Consider the following 19,930-nt stretch of genomic DNA (forward strand, 5'->3'; position numbering starts at 1 on the left):
TCAATAAGGAAAGTGCGCCACTGCTATTGACCGGTTTATTCAAATTTATTTTTTAATACATTGCACAATTTGCACCGCAAACAATCCACATACGGTTTGAAATCAGTCTATGAAAACTGAAGAACTAATGCACAATTTTTGAGAAAAACAACCAGTGAAAGCTTTTTAAATATACTGTTATCTGTTTGGAACGTACCTTAAAATTGATAAATAAGTTGAAATCAAGCGCATTACTCGCTAGCGTAGTTGTAGTTGAGCCACAGATGGATACATCTGGGCACATTAAAACAAATCGTTCCCAGAATTATCCGGGTTAATGTAGCAAATTTAGGCTATAGACTCTATATTCGGTAAAAAGCTATGCGTCAAAACAGGAGCAGTTCTTGTTGCCTGAACAGGCCGAAAATTTTCTGTCATCATAGGTATCTGGATTTAGTTTTCAATTGTGCCTGTTTATTGCGTTAGGAATAAATTACTTCAATGGATATAAATGAGCACTTTTCCGCAGTTGATCGTTTGATTTTGTCTTCCATCAGACCTGCCCTCCTGTGTGGCAAATACTCTTCTAAAGCTCAAATAATTTAGTACATGAAAAGTGAAAAAAATGAAACCCATATTATGTTAAATCGTATAACTATCTGAATGTATCCAAATGGTCTTTTTTTTTTTTAACTTAAGGGAGAGGAATATGTGCGAAGTGCATTGAGACTCATAAAAATACCGACTTCTCTGCACCCATTGCAACTGAGATATTTTTAAAATTGCTTTAGCGGTAAATAAACAATCCTTTTATTGTCGATTATTTATATTTCTTTTGTATGTGTCATTAATTTGAGTAATCTTCTTTACACTTATGTGAGAACGTGCATATTCTTCGAAGGCGGAAACATCCAAGGAGAACCCTTTAGCATTGGTCGGTTGCAATGGAACTCTGGCTCTCCCAGGCTTCAGTCTGTATCTTCGCATTCGTTTTTTCGTTTCATAATATATCGTAGATCCTACTATCAATGATATTGTTAATTATGTTTCTAATTTTGGTGAATTATTTATTATATTTATTACGAGAATATAGAGTATGGGAACGCAGCCACATTTATTTAAAAGTTGGTTTAGGATTCTGAATATGTGTGGATTGTTACTAGAAGGGATTCTAATAATGGATTGATTATTAGGATAAGAGATACAGTTTGAATATATGGAGCTGGGTGATTTCAACAAAAAGGCATGCAATAAGTTGTTAAGTAAAATAGAGGGGATGCGGGGAGTGCCACAGACCTTATGTTATATAATTCCACAACTATGGTGAACTCTTCAAGCTACTAGAGAGAGACTTGCGACGTGGGAGACGCGTACATTTAGAAAAAAAGGCGATAGATATAAAATTATAGAACGAAATTTCAGGCTGGACGAAGGCCCAATAAAAAGGCTAGATAACGAAAGACGCAGGGACTGCTAGGAACTATACGGGGCGTTCAGTTTTTGGATGGTTGAGCGTAATAAAGCGACGATAGTAAGCCAAAGTTTAAGATAGTTACAGATTGCTTTCTAAGCTGAATCAATAGTGTGGTGCTATCAATGAAAGCTTTAGCAGAAATGAGCAATTGTCCAAAAATAACAAAAGGCTCACATAAAGTGAAAGATAGATACAGCTTACGCTCTCTCTTAATCACAGTTTATACAAAGGCGCTAGATAACACACAGGCCCTTAAGAGCTTGGATAAGCCTCATAGCTGGACAACTCATAGACAAACAGTAAGTATAGTCAGACAATCTAAGAACCATGCGAGAACACTATGACCGAGACAGGGGAAGGCTTTAGGCGCCTCTGGGAATACTTGAATCTTGCGCATTGTCATCGACAAGGTTCGTTTTGATATTGTCTAGTGTTGCTTAAAGGATTCCTTTAGTAAGGTAACTTCTGCAAAAGCCAAATGTAGTAGAAAAGAAAAGCTAAATTTAAAATGGGATCGAAGCTGGGCACATCAAATAATACTGAAATGTTTTTTTTTGTGAAAAAAGAGAGCATAGTAGTAAGTCATTTCGGAGATAAAATCACCTTTTGAGATTATGTAAATGGGAATAAAAGTAACATTCTGGACAGGCGGATATGTTATGGATGAAGGTATCGGTGATTTCGCTGAGTCGGTGGTCGTTTTGAAGGCTTTGTAGCTAGAACTTAACTGAATCTGTCCTAATTAATTTTGTAAAAAATCCTACAAATGACCGATAGTGATGGAAGGGAGCGGTTTGGAAAAGCTCTATGCAAGCATGAAGGTACGCAACATAAACGGCACTAGGGTGAGAGAGGTCCGACAGGCTGGACATGCTCCATGCTTATCGTAGACAGGTCAGATGCGGCTACCCAAGGTCAACGCCAGTGAGAAGCTTGATGAAGTTATTGCCTATGGATAGAAAACGCAAACCTGCAAAAATAGCTCTTTGCCATGAGTCAAGAAGGTGGCACTGAGGTTTTTCAAGAAAAAAATATTGTGGTCGGTAGCGAGATTCACTAAAATAGAGTTCACAAATTACACCAACGTTTTCGCAACGGTTAAAATAGTTTTGCTTTTTTCTTTGTTGTCATTGTCAGTTGGGTAACAATCTCGTTCACATATTACAGCAAGAGTCTGCATAATTTCTCACTAAAAAAATGAATAGTTACCAATGGTTAGTATTAGCAACTGAAGGTATCTTGAAGGTTAATAGCAAGCAATGTATGGATGTAATCGGTCAATCGCGTCTCGTTAACGCGACATGAGTCGAACTCGTGCTGGAGAAATCCTGTAGAATGCTCCGGTTTCCTTCTCAGTCCTTAGCTAGCATATCTAGATGAAAACAGTCGTTACCTACTTACGTCCTTATTTATGCAAGCGCCGAATTATTTACAGATGTTTTCATTAACGGCGACTTTGCCAGTTAGAATACTCATTTTTTCAAGGACCAATCGTCAAAACGGTGAGCCCAACTGTGCAAACAGTATGAACAAAGGGGCAATAATAATAAATAAAATAACTTTTTTTTTTATTTGTTCCCATGTCTTTTGCTGGAATAATTTTCTCTATAAATAACAAGAGAAGACGATTATAATGTTTTGTTATCCTGGAAGCAGGTAGGGCACCAGCAACAATAGTTTTTTTGTTCCTGAGCCATTGAATTACGCTTGAATTCTTCATTGACGATCAACGAGTGATACCGGAACTTATGTTAGCACAACTATTCCTTAAAGCACCATCGGTAAGGAGATAAGTTAATTTTTTACTCATTCGAATTTAATTTTTCCACACGCTTTTTTTCGAAATGCATAGATGGAATCGAGCTGCTTATCGTGCATCCTCTCTCATGGCCATCGCCCTGATAAAGCACGCAGCCGATAGATTGCCATAGAGCATGACTGAATATTTGGTTCAATCATAGTGACAGGGTCATTTTTTTAAGAGGTCTGTGTTGTAAAACTGATTGTCAAAATTTGAAGGTCGTTGGCACTCAGCGTATCCTTTCTAAGGCCACCGCCTTCACATCGATTGGCTGCAGCAATCGCCAGAGCTGATGTCTTAGTTATGAATAGGCCTACCGACCTTTTCCATTCTTCCAGTATCCTATTAAGTTGGGCAATATTGCGCCACTTAATATGAGCACAAGAACATAAAAAATATACTTACCCCATGATATCAGACCTTCGGAGCTACTTGCAACTGTTATTTGAAACCTACCAAAGCGTTCTTATGACAGCGAATCTGAAGGTCGAAAATGGTATTTTTCACTAAAAAAAGTTTTGTTAATTGTATAAAAACTTATAATTCTTAACGGTGCTTATAATGTTTAAGTATTCTTCGGTGACTAATTGGGTTTTGTGTATTCGAATCGAGATATTACACGCACCATATCAGAGTACGCCCGGTGCAATGTGCGATAGAAACCTACTTTCATTCCTGACGAGGAAATCTGCAATGACGCCCACAAACTTTAAACGTCCCCAAACGTTAGACATCGCATGAGCTTGAAATCTTTACAAAACAAAACGGTATGATCAAAAAGCATTTCTAATTATTTTTATTCTTGACATTTGTCTTATAAACGAGGTATTATATGTATATATATAATTACGTGATCGAGGGAAGAATGAGTCGAGTAGCAATTATAGACCTAGTCGTACTTAAGAAAAACTTTCACACGCATGTGTAAGTGTCATAAATATATCGGGGAGCCATACGTAAAGAAGCCTATCACACCATGTAACAATTTCTAGGAAAGGCTATAGGTTTCGCGTATGTTAAACAGGCGCATAAGGAACACGTACAGTTTGGTCGTGCACACAATGTGGCGGAACTAGGAAGAGCGAGTATGGTAAGAATATTTCGTTTGGTATCGAATCGTCATGCCTTAGTGGGTCAAAAGTGGCGACAATGGAGAGTGCGAAAGCGGCTTCATTCAAAACAATTGGTACATATAACAATGCACTGACTTCCCAGCCACGTCACAGCTGACCCATATCCAATATGGTGTACAGAATATGGTTGTTCACTGGAGCTCGATGTTGTTATATAGTATATAACGTCTATTGTGTGTCTCATGCTTGATCAAGGACCGTTTTTTTTTTAATCACTATAGCAGTTTTTCTTTATGAGAAAATAATACTAGTGATAAGCGATATCAGTTAGTTGTGCAGTTGAAACTAAGGGATACGACATAAGTGGAACTTGCGGACGATAGCGATAAAAATGTAAGTTATTTTTACCAAAAACTATAATCTTTTGTATGTATTGTTTGCCATCGTGCAAATATTGATTACTTGCATGAAGTGCATCTTAAACTCGATTAGTCTGTGGTATGACAGGTGCTTTTGCTGCCTATAAATCACATGATACCTTCGTTTTGGACTATTTCCTGTTAGCGTTATCTTGTAGATTTGCAAAACTAACGTAATCTCAGCCGCGTTATTTTACAATATGGAGCAAGCACAAAACAGCTCTGCTATTGGGGTACGTGGCCTGGCCTAAGTAAATAAAAACTGATGGGTAGATACAGAATTTAATAGGTTTCGTTTTTAACGCCCCCATTAGAGGCTGTAGAAGGTGTCTTTCATACCGACCCATTCACAAGGCCACTTACAGACTAGTTACACTAAAGTAACTTTTCGAAACACCTTCGTGACGTTTGTAGCCGGTGTTCTATATGGGGATCGATCTGTTGCTTTTTCGTAAGAAATAGCATTTGCATCTTTATAAAAGCCACAATTTTCAAGTAATATAATAGGTATTGCCATACATTATATCAGCATGATTTTGCTATGAGCTTCAATATGTATACAGAATAAATGCGAGAGGAACGCTCATTCGAGAATAAGATTTTCTAGTAAGTTTCCTTATAGCTTTTCAATTACCCTAAGTAGTGCTCTGCTAATACAAAATGCCAAAGATAATTCAAATATTAAGAAGTATCACGAACAAAGTGCTGCCTGCAGAAGGCATCTTAACCCAACAGAACACATGTTACTTCAACCCAGAAAAAAAAACACTTACAAATGAAACTTAAAATATAGAGCCAGTATATTATTGTCCTTCGGCACGAAGGATTTAGCTCAAATCGTCTGCGTATCGAATCAAATCATTATAAAGTAAGTAGTAGTATCGTCTAATTGTTCAAACATTCACTACAAAGTTTCAACTTTTAACCTAGAAAGCGAAATTTTATGCAGTATATTCTTTCCACAGTTCTACTCCTTTTTTGCCAAAAAATTTTCGATGAAAATGAGATCCGTCTCTGACTGTTATAGTTCTACCAGACCTGACTGAAATAAAGTTTCGAGTTGCGAAGTTGGATAAGCTTACTTCAAGCAAACTTATAGTTCTTTTACCAGTTTATGCTGAAAAATATGTTTTACCATATCTATTTAGTAATGAAGAACCTAATGACTAACAAAAAAAAAGCTCTTGTAGGCTTTCCTTTATTTACGACATAGATGTCATTGTCGTACGAAAACAGTTTTACAAATTTAGATATTCTATTATTTCATGTTAAATAGAACAACATCGACTAATTCTGTCTTTCCAAAGTTTATTTAATTTCTCATTGTATGTGTATAAAAATGATTGTATCCTTAAGGTTCGTTCGTGCATAAGTCCAATGGTTCCCTTAAGTGACATATGAAACTGACGGTACAACGGCAAAGCACCTAGTACTTAGCGGACTGCTGTGGCCTTGAAAAACGCACCCCTGAAGGATCGACCTCGACAATAAATGAATATCCAAAGTTGATAATTAAAATCATGCGACCGTCATCGAAGAGATCGGTAACAACGTATCCTCTTCCGTTGGTGAAACCTAGGTTCTCGGCATTTAGAGTGTGTTTCGAAGGTTTTCGAAGCATATGACCCATCTTGCAGCAGAAATACTACAAGCGAGTTAGTTCGTGGACAGTTGTGAGGACAAACATTACGATAATTAGAGCTGTCTTACTATGATTGACAAGACTTTCCGAGTTAAGCATTACAAATCATTTTTTTATAATCGAAGTACTAATTAACTCGGGAAAGAGTGTAAGTTCCTATCGCGACGGGGAACCTAGAACTATCCTCGTGGAGCGCTGTATGTAGACCAAAATATCAGTGGCCAGAGGCTGATATGAAATAACAAAGATAAAACTAAATATTTTATGCATCCAATAAACTATTATCGGATTGATGACTCTGATATTTGTTTCTCGTACCTCTGTCTGAATCTACTCGTTTTGTTATTCGCTATGTTTATTACTCGTTTTCGTACTACATTGTTTTCGGTAGTGAAACTTTTACGCACTCAACAATTGTGTTACCTGCGTAATGGCCTAACTAAAAACTTTCCCTAATAGATGAAGCGCCGGCACCACAAATCAAGGATTTATCTGGTACTCCATAAACCCTATCATGCCCCTAGGATCCTGGTTGATAGCGATCACGTAACAGTTCAAACGAATTTCACATGATCCACGTTGTTCGACATTAGCAGAGGAGCCGCAAAGATAGCCCACAATGCCATCTGGGTTCGCGATTAATCGAGATTCAGGCTATAGTTACCAATGGCTAACAAACAATAATTAATGTCACAGTTTCATATTTTTCGTGTTTACGTCTTAAGCGTATTTGGGCTGGGATGGCTGGCCTTTGATACTAAACAAAGTATGTACACTTGGATTCGAATCTAGACTGCCGCGTGTCCGTAAGCTTAGCAGGCAAAAACTGCGTTCCTATGGAAACTAAAAGAAAAATCATAAATTGAGAGAACGAAATTTCTGTTCGAATAGAATTTTATTGCGATAAAGGTTATATTTGAGGTATGAAACACGTACCGCCTTCATTAATCATCAGCCCTTTGTCCGAGTTAGGATGCGCATAGGTATTTCAAGTGTCTTTGTGGGTTCGGCAATAATTAATCAATATAAGGCTGTTCGCCTCACATGCTTGTGAAGCGCTTTTATTTATGTTAATATGTTTTGTTGTTGACATTGTACTTGTATCGAAATAGGCAGCTGAATCGAAACCTTGAAGGCCCTAAAAAGCTGCTCCTGTTTTATGGGTGAAAATCAAACATCCCATACCATATCAAGATCGTTGACGACTCCAGGTTTAGAGACAGAAACAAGAATGTCCTGGTTTTTATTGTAGAAATCGATAGTACTCTTTACTGAGGTCCATGAATCGTCAATATCGTTGAAGTTTCGCCCGATGTTGCAGTACTTCTGAATCTTGACGTAGTCCGGACGTAAGGAACACATATACAACTATATACGTCGTGTGTTACCAATGCACACTGCTCTGCCTGACATAATGTAACTATCTGGCAGCTATGACCGCGTTAATGCTGATTCCAGCCGGTATTTAGGCCACCTCAACTTTGACTGCGATGGTCCTCGCTTGCGATAACCGCTAACAAGCAAGTACAGTCTCCAAATGATGGCCAGATAGGTGTTTTGCTAATAAGTTTAAAAGTGTCTTAATCCGGTAAAACCTGTTTTTTTATTTTTTTTTATAGAACGTTTGTATATAACTCGTGAATTGTACCAAGAGGCTATGGATAAAGTGGATATGATCGCTTGTCCAAGAATAATGTTCTAGTAGTCCTTATAATTATTGCGATGATTATTACATCAGCTTATAAATAACTTAAATCTATGTGTGTTTTTAATGTTGGGCACACACATTCTGCTCGATCTGGTAGGCGGGCCAGCTGCATGAATTAAGGATGGGTCTGCCCATCTTGTTCAAGGATCCAGTCATCAAAGGATATAAGAGATGTGTGAATAATGAACAAATGTATAGGATGAATGTACGTGATAATAGTTTAGTGGTTCAGAAACGAGGTGTTACAATGTTAACTGCACTCGGCATCGGGGCATTCATAGAATAGGTGTAGGTATGCGTAAATTTAAAATCTCGTTTTCAATTCCAGAAGTGTATTTAAACCCGTATGTAACTCAGTAACTCGTTAAGGGTAAATTACATGGATATCGGCGAATGAATGACAAAGGATAGAAGTACGCACCATCAATCATGCGATTCGGTTCCAGATGGCATCCGTCTAGTTTGAGCCTGTCGGTCTGTCAGTGAACGAAGGTCTGTGCATCGAGATCAAAAGAGCCCTCGCTACCAGGATAGCCAGCGCAGGTTTTCGTGCCAGCGTCGCCGTAGATACCAAGCTTCAGGCCTCTGTTGTGCATATGTTTATTTATAGTTGGTTTTAGACCACGCATCTTACGTTGAATAGAGGCCCCCTAGAAGTAAATTTGAATTCAATAATTTATCTCGGTCTACCTAACTGAACCTTTGGTTCTCATAAAAGCTTCAGCTAAATGTGAATTGAAACTAGATAGTGAAGGTCCTAACCACTGTATAAAAGTGTTAATGAGAGCTCAACTTAACTTGACGAGAATCGAAGAAACCAATCCATCTAAAGTAGCCTGACGCCGACTAGATAATTTTATGATGTGAACTTGAGCAAAAATGACGAACAAAATTATTGAAATCTAGCGGTCTTGGCAGCCTTATCCGCCTATGGTCCGTAGTTGCGCTTATGTAAATAATAGGAAATAATTGATAGAATCAATCAACCCCACGAATTGGTACGCACATATTTAGCGATAGCGGGGATTCCTGATGGGAACCTCTGTGGATCAGCAACAAGATGGCGGGCCGCATTATCACCGTCATGCAGTGCCTAGCAGTCGTCGATGTTTACATAAATGTAACCTACATCCCGGTAGCCATTTTGCACAAGGCGATTTGCCATTCGTTTATACAGACCCTCCTTGTTTCACATAGCACATTTTAGATCGCACAATATATATATATATATATATATATATCATTCCAATAGTTCTCCAACCCAAAAACCCCTTCTACAGCTATACTGTATATATAAACTTCCATTCTTTTGTGCTAATCAGTTATCATATACCTGAGAGTGTAGTATATAATAACAATATATACTATACAAATCGGTACAAAACGTACCTAGTTTTAAAGCTGAGTTAGTTGAACTTGCAAGTGAAATAAACATTGGTAGCTTGAAGTGAATTGATACTATTACCCGAATTTATTTGAAGACTTGCTTCCATTGTGTTCTAAAAATAGTAATTTGTCTAATACAAAACCGGTGTTAAACAAAAAAAAAGGCTCAACGTTTCAAAAACGGCGTCAAAAACGCAACACGTTTAAGAGTGTCGAGAACACAGGCCTACGTCAGCGTCCATTCCGATGCTAATTGGAAAAATGTTCATTTTTGTATAAGTCCCTCCAAATTCTAAGACAACATATATGTACATACATGTTTAAAAGTCGAATGAAACAAACGTAGATAATGGATGTTTTCTCTTTAATCTGTTAGTATTTTTAGAATTTTTTAAGGTAGTACAACGGGATAGTTTTGCGCATCGGGTTGTTTTGTGCAGTCGATACTGCAGCGGTGCAGCCGACCCATTAAGGCCCAATCCATTGTCTAAGGCCAGAGTCGCAACGGCGCAAAAATCAATAATTGAAACAGTTTGATTTACATCAGGAAAATAGAGACTTTCATTTGAAGAAGACATCCACGCAGACGCCGACGAAGAAAGGAACCACGTCCATAAAGCTAGAAGCTCAACCTCAATGCGATCCGACTGCCAATGGTGAGGGACCTACATATCAGTAACATTTCCAATGGGTGTATTATTAACGCGTAATTATCATGTAGCTAACTGACAGATCAAGTGAACTTCAGATGAACCGATAACTTCGACCGTTTACAGACTGCGATATTCGATATCCCTTGTCCTATAATTCTATCTAGCCAGTTAATAGCGCCAATGACATTTCTAGAAATTAAGAGTCTTTTTAAATGGGTAAGTTTTTTTTGCCTATTTCATTGTGCGAACTTGACACAGTTAGTAAATGTTCCTTTTGCTTGCCTCAAACGCTATTTCATTCATCATAGTTCGTAGCATATAGCCTCGTCCAACAGCTCCTTTAAGCATGTTGCTACTTGTTTCTTACCACTGCGTCATCGTTGTTTTGACACTTTCCCATGAATCACCCGTAGACAGACGTTGAAATAATATGTAAATGTGTAAAACTGGAACTAGAACACGTTTAGCGTTTAGGAAACTATTCATTATACAAATAGCTATTCTGTCAACGCTGTGCATGACATTACCGTTGAAATTATAGAAAGATTCCTAAGATTCCTTTAAGTTAACAATCTGCCGGTCTATAAAGCGTCAGCCCGACCACTTTCCAATCGATAGTACGATGCATTTTGCTTGCTTTGATCATTTTTGTCTATCTGTCCAATCCAAATATGGACGAGGACATCGTCAGTACTGATGAAAAGCTGATACATAGAAAAAGGGGTAGAGCACAGTAGTGATACGTTGAACCCAAACCGAATCGAATCAAAGTTGACTTGTACTTAAAAACTGAAAATTTTACCAATTCCTTTTATTGTAGTAAACAAACACACAAGTGATCGATGCGATAAAAGTTGTTGCCCAGTGATGGCAACTCAGTGATGGGAGAAGTCTTCATGATCTATAACTTTCTTACAAAAAGCTTCATATGGTCCTAGCTATTCACTTCTCTCTAAAATGCACATCGCCTAAACCCGAAATGATATGCCACAGAGCATAGATAAACAAATAGCAAGAGGACGAATCAGCGACAACCGTAGACCCCGTAAGAGACAGTCGATCGGGTTCACATCACAGTCTGTTAAACTCTTTCCTATATAGACAAATATGCACAGACTAACAGTGTTTCTTTAAAAATGGCCAGTAATTCTATCGTCGAACGCTCGACCTAAACAGGTCAACCATGCGCAGTCTGTCAGCGTGACACATGTGCACTGCATGGCTACATTGAAAGCTCTTAACTACATTGAAGGAAGATCTATTTTAAGATTTATTTAGACATTTTATCTTATATATATATATATAAGATAAAATGAAATCTCATGAATACTAGATGTCAATAGAAAGAATGTCTGTCGAGTGAAATCAATATCAATCCAACTTCCTATTGAAAAGATTCGCTGTGTAATCACTTGAAAGTTCTGAAAATGCAATAGTGCCAAAAGGCTGAATTGGCTTCTTTACAGATTTCGGGTCGGCGTTGTCAAAATTTTGACTGATACATCGGCCCTACTCCCGAGCCTTTGTTAGGGTAGGTCGGCCATGTCCGGCCTCTCGTAAACATATATGGATGGAGTTCCTCGGTTTCTGGCCAAGGTCGATCCAGCCGAATCCATTGAATCGACCTCTCTACTGAACAGACAGAACGACATTGTTAGCCATAAATATATGACAAAGGAGTTTTTGGAACGAAGAAGCGAAAAACGCTTGTGTCAATATAAGCGCACAAACGCGGGTCATGTCGACATGGCGCACAGATGGTGTGTCACACAGGACAAGACACGATACAAGCAGCTCCTGTCCGCTACATTTCGCATGTAAGTTGCATCCAAAACAGATTAAGGCAGAATTTGACAGCTTTACGGGCAGGCACTTGGTTCGTTGTTGCGTCGAACGTGGGCGACGTAATCGGCAAAATCGTCACCGCTTTCTTCGATCAATTCGATAAGTTGTTGCTCCAGAGGCTTTGTTTCGGCAAGCACCACCTGTAAAAACACATACTTGCACTCTTTATTCACAGAGAATCAGGCCTCTTCGCAGGAGTTTCATGAAAAGGTGCATGCTCTCACGAATGGTTGAAGGCACATTAAAGATTCCTGAATAGACAATATACCTACAGTTTCGAAAAGTCCCTATAGTTATTTGTTACTTTTGCAATATGCCCTCGCATTATGAAAAATCAAGCATTGGCTTAAAGCTTTTTAAACACATTTTTAAAATCAACTAACCATATTTGTACTGGGCATTTCAACTTGGAATAGGGTTTGTCAGCGTTGGCTTTAGGATTTGATCTAGACATAGCCAGAAGCTACCTGGAATTTATGGGACCAATACATGCTCCAAATCAAATACTGATTCACAATATACGTGATATTTCATCACTGTTTTAGCGGTCCAGATTTATGTAACTATTTTTCAATTATTTTAAATTAAATTAGCTAATATAACTCGTGTTTCCTAAGGTATTATCTAAAAGTGGATTTCGGCACGGCAAGCCTTAAATCGAGCATGGCAAATTGATCATATTGTCCTTATTATATTATCTTATTATATATCTTACTATTAAAAAGGAACGTACTTATATCTTAACAAGTGATTGGAAAATCCATTTACCTTAATAGCGCAGCGATCACCGACTTTTTTTCTCACGAAGCAAGCGATATGATTGATAGCAGGACACAATTTGGGTACCAGTACAACGATAGTAAGTCGTTTGTATGAGCTGGTCTCTGCCACATGGACTAAACGCTCGCAAAGGCCAATAAAAGCCTTTTTGACCGCTACGCGACATCTGGCTCTACCAAGCTCTAGACTCGGTTCGATGATTAAAGCCCACTGAGCTGAACATAAATCCACATCATGCAAGGAACGTCCAGGGCATGATGTCAGCATCACCGGAAGGCCGTTATGGTCGGATACAGTTTCCATCCTAACAAGATATCAGTGAAATCTGTTAAAACGACCCTAACGATCGGCAATGGAGAACTAAATGCAAAAATATTCTATATTGTTCTTTTCGAACACTCCCATCCCACGGGCTTTTCAGGAAGGAATATATAACTTCCAGCGGCCAAAAAAGCATACATAAATGATGCTTGAATATATCAAGCAGCAAAAACCAAGATTTTACCAAACGATTTTGAATTCTGTTGTGTTGTTATCATCATAGTAGGTAAAATGCAGTCCCTAATCCAGTAAGGAATTTACACGCACAATACAGATTCAGTTTACTATCGTTTATAGTGAGTGACCCAGCTACGAAGTTACTTTTACCGCCACTCGAGTTAATTTACCTTGCAATCAGTGTTTCTAGATGCTCATTCACAAACGCATTGCGACAAACTGACGGCAGGTACTTCGACGGAAGGTCAGGCTCAATACGAAACGATCCACAGGTGATTTCCGTCCACTGTTCAACTCCGGGAGGCAGAAGTACCCCATCATAGGCGCGTTGCTTATGCCCAGCCGGAGGTCTTATAGAAGGTACCAAAAGTACACCATTCTCGTTGAGGGTGTGCCATGAAGGAGGTTCACTAAAAAATTTGCATACAACTCCACGAGCACGTAACTCTTCAGAGAGATGGAAACGTTCGATGACACTCGAAGAAGGAAATACGACAATCATATCGCGACCTCGCACATATTCAGCTAATTGTTCAAGGAACGAGTACGGAAGGTTTGCAGGTAGAAACGCCCACGAAGGACGCCTAGATGGTAACTCGTCGAGTGGCGTCGGCGATGCTAAAAGTAGTGCCTGAGTACATGCACCCGCACAGAGCAATTGAAGCAGTCGTTTTCGTTCTGTACTTTCCGGGGTGGCATCTAAACGAAGTCGTACTGATTGCGTCGGGAAAGGCCGAAGTCCCTCAGGACACGGGGGTACGTCGCTTAGCCTCTGTGCTGCTGCCATATAGAGATAACGGAATCGTCCCAAGAGTTTACGCTCTGCTTCGCTTAATCGAATGTTGATAACGAAATTGTTCTCTAGTGGAGACCTGCGCAACTCTGGTGAGTCAGGTGAAGGTACAAGCACTGGAGACTCAGTCGTACTTGGCTCGCTTGCACCCTTATGTTCAGAAAGTACCCTGTGGTCTAGTGACGCTTTCCCATCTTCAATGTAAACGGCATCGGTCAATTTTTTCTGATGAAAATACAAAATTAGTTAGTTCATCGGCTTATAATTATAAATTAGTTAGATTATAACGAGTCAGGGAATGAGTTATTATATATATATATATATATACACAATGTATAAGTGACACGATGCCCGGAAATTGTAGACACAGTTTCTTTAACGCCAGAAAAATATTACCTTAAGTTCATGACGCCGAAGTTTTCCATCTCATACAATTTGACACCTACTAGAATCTTGCAGTATCACTTCCTTTTCGTCATGCTCAGAAACTTTTATTATATGGCTAGTTATAATGTGCTGACTATAAACAGCAGACGATCGAGTCTGTGTGTTTGAAGGATCATACGTTAATCAGCGATTTCAGAAGCGGCTTCGTAAAGAATTGACACAGAGCTTAAACAAAGGTAAATGAATCACCAGCTATTCACATAATAGCGATAATATTGCAAATAAGTGAACAGCTAAATATGTGATAGTTTAAAGTGTATTTGTAAATAATGGCGCTAAAAAATCCAAAAAACATGGTACCTATGAATATATCAGAATCCATTCTGATGACACTACCAGAACCTGTTAATCATGTGTCAACGTGGCAAACGAATACTAACTAGTAGCCCATTTATCTTCAAGTTCACATTAACTGAAAACCTACTTTTTCACAAGCTTAACCTATTTTTCCTTAGCCTTGGACTCAGCTGCACTCTTGCAAAAACACCACAATGTTATTTTCTCCTTGTACTTTCTCGGTATGTATCCCGTATTTCTAATACACAGACATCGTTCGCTATACGATAACACCAAAATAATGTTAAAAAAAGTATTTACTTCATTTGCTGTGAGATGTCTAGATGCGGCACTAGGTTGCAGGAAGCGCACAGGGTTTCGCCTGCGGTTGATCTTACGTCGCTTAGCTTCTGGAGCTGTTGCACAGGTACGCTCCTTATCAGGCCTTCGTAAGGTAGGTCCAACTGGGAGTACTATTCTTGGCTTGTAGTTAACAAAATTTGCATCTAACTCCAGCCTCTTTACTGAAGACTGTGTTATAAAGGAAGGATGTTCTCGCTTGATAGATTCTGAAATCTGCTGCTGCTGCTGTTGTTTGTCAGATTCCTCGAAGTAGCGTGCCGCCAATCGAGTATACGCTACATGAAGTTCTTCAGGTCGTAAAGATGAGTTGCCGCCTGTCGATAGATGCGGCACCATCAGTGATTCACTTAAATTTAATCGACCACTGAACATAGAAAACTGATCGGAAGCCGACTGAGCTTGCTGGTGCCAGCCTGATGACTGCATTACGGGTGGGGCCGTTTTCAGTGAACTATTCGAATGAAAAGACTCTTGACTAACTTGATTCGTGGATGGTAACAGCGGTCGCGTTATTGGATAATGGGTTGCGACTTTCTCTGTTGACACTTTTCCTGGTTTTTCAAAAGGCGCTGCGAACGCCGATTGAGTCTTGGTAACAACGGCCAAGGGTTGCAAGGAATATTTCGCGTCACGGTTCAGTGCAGGGACCACCTGATCGGTAGATGTGTCTGTTTCAATAACACAAAAATGGTTATAGAATAGGGCTTCTATTTTCAACTCACTCGCCGTTACTTCGTGTTCACGCTTAATATGGTCAAGCTGTACGATGGTGGCCCACGAATTTTACTGATTCTCACTAATACATAGTCTTATTTCAGCTTATACATTTCTGCTTTCAGCCCTATGTAGGATACTCTTTAATTCTAGTGGGTTGGTTACTAGCTATCGCACATAGATATACTTGCATCTATGTGTGACATATTGGAAGCCACACCTGAAAACGATCGTGACCTAGCAACTGAAGCAGGAACCGAGTACGTATCTATGAATTTTCCTGCTTATGGTTAAATTCATAGGCTCGCCGCGCCGACCTCCGTCAATTCATCATACGATAGCAGAAAAAGCAACGGACTACAGTACGATTTGCTAATGCACTACTCACCAGTACGGGGAGACATAATTGGGCTGTCTAGCTCTTCAGCGATAGTCTTCTCCTCATACCAAGGATCTTGTTCAAGGATATCCTTTGGTTGGGTTTGGCGTTGTGGCAATCTGCTTGCCTCGTTGGCTAAAAAACCCACCATTATCATCAGTTCTGTAATGGTCAATACCTATGAACTATGGGCGACACAGAAATGTAAGCTACCAAACTAATCGTACTAGAGTATTATATAAAAGCCATTTAAACCTTTGTTCCTCCTTTTGTTTACGATGTGCAAGCTACATAACGGTTTTTTATTCACCTACTTAAAGTGTGGATAAATGCTTTCTGCGGAAGAAAATTATCAAGCTCAAATAAACAGGTACGTTCCCTTGTTACTATGATAAAGACGAAATTTTTTAAAACAATTTAATAAATGATGTTCGAAGCAGTCCCAACCAGTATTCGCAGGTCGCTTTATTGAAAGTTTGTAATGTGATAAAGCATCGTACGTCGAGATAAATAACAGTTCGACGAGTGTCAAAGTTGATCGTCTACAATTTTGTGAAACGTTACCTGACGGATACAGCGTAATATACCTTCAAAAGGATACTAAAATGATGCCAAAAGTTCAATCTTTTTTACAACAATTTTTTTTGTTTACCTACAATTATAAACATCCATAAAATATACATTATTATATTTTAACTCACTGTAATTTTATAAAAAAATTAAGAAAAAGCTAACCGTTATTAACTCTGTCCGAATACGCCAGGCAGTCGATCGATACGGAACGTTACATGATTGTCCTATCAGGAGGAATTAATACATTAGATTATTTCAAGTTAGAATTTTATAAGGAGCCTATAAATTCAATCGTAGCTCGAGCGACAAAAAATCGTTTTGAAATGGAAATGCTCGCCATTTTTTACGTTTCTGTGCGACTTGATACCGTGAACTAGCTTGTCAATGGAAAACATTAAAGCTCAGATGACATGGAGCGTGCAATATATGACCTGTTGTGACACACACACACACACACACACACACCGATTTTTCATACAGACGATTCCTTTTAGCTGAAATCACACAACTTATTTATTATATATGACCAGCCATATGTAGCGACTAGCCAAACATCATGATCAGAATTCAATCAATTTTTCGTAAAAAGAAAAATGGCCTTACATTACAAAAATCGCGGTAGCAAATAATTACAAACACCAAAATCTAGCTGGTCTAAGTCATTAACATGACCGTGATTTATGTCGCATTAAATCCAACTGCTATACTTCGTGGTAAAGCTTTTACCTACAATTATATTTGACAATGTTCTTCTGGTAAAGGATGATTGTAGCATTGTTGACGTTGATACCAGTATGTGTCTTTGTTTTAACAATAGAGATCATGTTTTCACATACCTGAATCTTGATACTGTATTTGACTCAGGTTGACATAGCTTTCTAATCGAAAAGCTGCGGTGCTACTGAGTAGCAATAGCGATGTTGCAACTCTTGTAATGCAATAAAGTAATAACTGTTAGGCTTCTGTGCAGGCGCGCGGTGTCAACTTCAGTTGCAACTATGTGCTTTCCTCGTTGTCGGCCCTTCAAAGCGAGTGTCGAGCACTCGTCGTCGATTAAAGTTACAGTATATCCCATTGTATCCAGCAATACTTGATGTTGTCTTCAGCAGCCCTCGGTAACCCGCACCGGAGTTTGAGCCTAACGCAAAGAAAACTGATACGGCCTCAGCTTTCTTTGTGTTATTCTTCCTCGCCGCAGCTAAGGACTGGCAGAGTCCAATACGTTTCGTCTCGGTGAAGAAGCTAATTAGAGGATATAAACGAATTCACGTACGTAATGTATGTAACCTTGGGCATCGTATCCTCTCGTAGCATTCCATTCTTCGTGGTTTTGAGCGTTTTTTTGAACATTTAGAATATTTCGGGGCACCCCGTAGATTGAGCTTGTCCAAAATAACGGCTGTATAGGTCCCGGCGGTATAGTTATAGGGAGATGTCGAAAGGTGTTGGGGAGGTACCTCATCTTCCTTGCATCCATCGTTGCGATGGCAGCGCTAGACCAACAAACAAAAAAAACAGGAAACAGAAAGCGTATTCGCTACCTTTTAGTTACGCGTTAAAAAATGATTTTTTGAAATTTTTTTCCAATAAAAAAATTGTTTTTTTGCCAGTTTTTTTTTTAAGTGAAAGTAGATTATTAGCTATCGGGCTGCATTTGTTATTTTAGATCGCCATGATTGTCTGTTTCAACTGTTAGCCGTACTTCAGCGGTTCCTTAGCTAAAGAAGTCGTTGGCCAAAGCTCGGGCTGGGTTACAGTTAGGGATTCTGTTGTACCTAAGCTAATGGTTTAATAGGGTGCTGTTAACAGATGACAAGGATGTATTCTGAAGAAGAAAATTACGCAGAACTTTATTTAACCGTCTTTTTTGCTCTATGTTTATTTGGGCGTACAGTTTTAAAAACCTATTGACTTCAGTATCAAAGGATAGCCTTCATGAGGAACATTGACAAAGCTTTCAAATATGCAGAAGAGAATCAATTGTTTCCCATCAGGAACCGCGTTGTTCATTCTCATTATACGACAAAAACCCATGATCCCAAAGTAGTACGATGGACGTAAATTTGTCTTAACGTATTTCCTTCAGCTTGTCTTCTCGAGACACTGAAGAGAGAATGAAGTTTGTCAAATTATACCTAAGTTTTATTCGAAAACTATAGCTCAAAATCAATTTCACAACTCTCACATTAATAGGAGTGAAATAAGAAGGATATCAACCTTGTCAGTTTTAATAAAAATGTCAACTACTCGCAAAAATCAATAAGCTAAAAGAGAGTGTTTAATATAAAGGGTTATATTCCTTCGCAAAATATCGTTTTACCTCCAGAACAGCCAACCTCAATAATCACAGAATGTAGAAAGTAGGTTTATACGTATTATTCCGATTAACTAAAAATTATAACTTTACCACGTAATGCCTACGAATACCGAATACTACCTTCTGTTTTCGAATAATATCATTGTTATTATTATTGCAAACAGTCTTAATTATGTAATTATATAACACTAACATAAGTCATGATCTTGCAAAAAAGGTTAGTTAATGTGGGGCGCCTGAATTAATCTGATTAAGACTTTTGTCTCTCGTTACCCCAATATACGTAGGCGGACCACAAATGAAGACTTGTCTGTGGCAAAAAGGAACGGCTTTTTATTATATACTTATAATGTGTTTCACGCTCTATTTTTAAATTGCTAGGTATTTGTTCAGAACTATAAGAACAACAGTCATAAACCATAGACTAAAATACTCCAACGCAGGCTGCGTTTTGCTTACGCTAACTATAATCACAGCCGTTGCTACAACGAGCTATCTTGGAGTCTGTCAACTGTCAGAAAAATTGTTACATGTAATACTCACAAGTTCTGTATGAAAACATAATGTATTGGGTCGGCGGATTTAAATCAAATGGAGATCACGATCCGATGTTAAGCGGCCTGTTTTACGACAGTATTAGCGATCATATTTTCTGATCAGACCTTCTGAACTTCTGGACCGCCAATTTCGAACACTGATATTTTCTAGAGCAACATATCTTTTAACTCTTACAATTTTTCTTATACCGCTACGAAATAATGTGCTTACGGCAGAATCCTACCACTCCAGACACTACAATTCTCTATGGAT

General features: G+C 38.7%; 3 protein-coding genes and 1 pseudogene across 3 annotated transcripts in view; 1 reads left to right on the forward strand and 3 right to left on the reverse strand.

Annotated features, from left to right (window-relative positions):
- Window positions 1–4,511: 4,511 nt before the first annotated feature.
- The window catches only part of LOC111246430 (phospholipase A2-like), a 37,956-nt gene continuing 22,537 nt past the window's right edge, over window positions 4,512–19,930 (forward strand). The window contains exon 1 of the mRNA XM_086982558.1: window positions 4,512–4,720. The gene's annotated coding sequence lies outside the window, so the exon portion shown is untranslated. The remainder of the gene's footprint in view (window positions 4,721–19,930) is intronic.
- Window positions 6,081–9,395, reverse strand: LOC111246426 (alpha-galactosidase A-like; annotated as a pseudogene).
- LOC111246983 (uncharacterized) lies at window positions 9,539–14,149 on the reverse strand. Its single transcript, XM_022797477.2, has 3 exons — window positions 13,429–14,149; window positions 12,749–13,064; window positions 9,539–12,120 (listed from the first exon to the last, which is right to left on the reverse strand). Exons 1-3 carry the CDS (start codon window positions 14,043–14,045, stop codon window positions 11,995–11,997), a joined length of 1,059 nt encoding a protein of 352 aa, XP_022653212.1. The 5' UTR covers window positions 14,046–14,149; the 3' UTR covers window positions 9,539–11,994.
- Window positions 14,940–19,930, reverse strand: part of LOC111246981 (branched-chain-amino-acid aminotransferase, cytosolic-like) — a 97,667-nt gene continuing 92,676 nt past the window's right edge. Inside the window, exons 2-3 of the mRNA XM_086982556.1 lie at window positions 16,240–18,296; window positions 14,940–15,805 (exon numbers count right to left, since the gene is read on the reverse strand). Coding sequence (XP_086838682.1) covers window positions 14,940–15,805; window positions 16,240–16,387 — 1,014 coding nt within the window. The 5' untranslated portion in view covers window positions 16,388–18,296. The remainder of the gene's footprint in view (window positions 15,806–16,239; window positions 18,297–19,930) is intronic.

Source organism: Varroa destructor, unplaced genomic scaffold (genome assembly GCF_002443255.2).
Source record: "Varroa destructor unplaced genomic scaffold, Vdes_3.0 BEIS01000003.1, whole genome shotgun sequence".
Lineage (NCBI taxonomy): Eukaryota > Metazoa > Arthropoda > Arachnida > Mesostigmata > Varroidae > Varroa > Varroa destructor.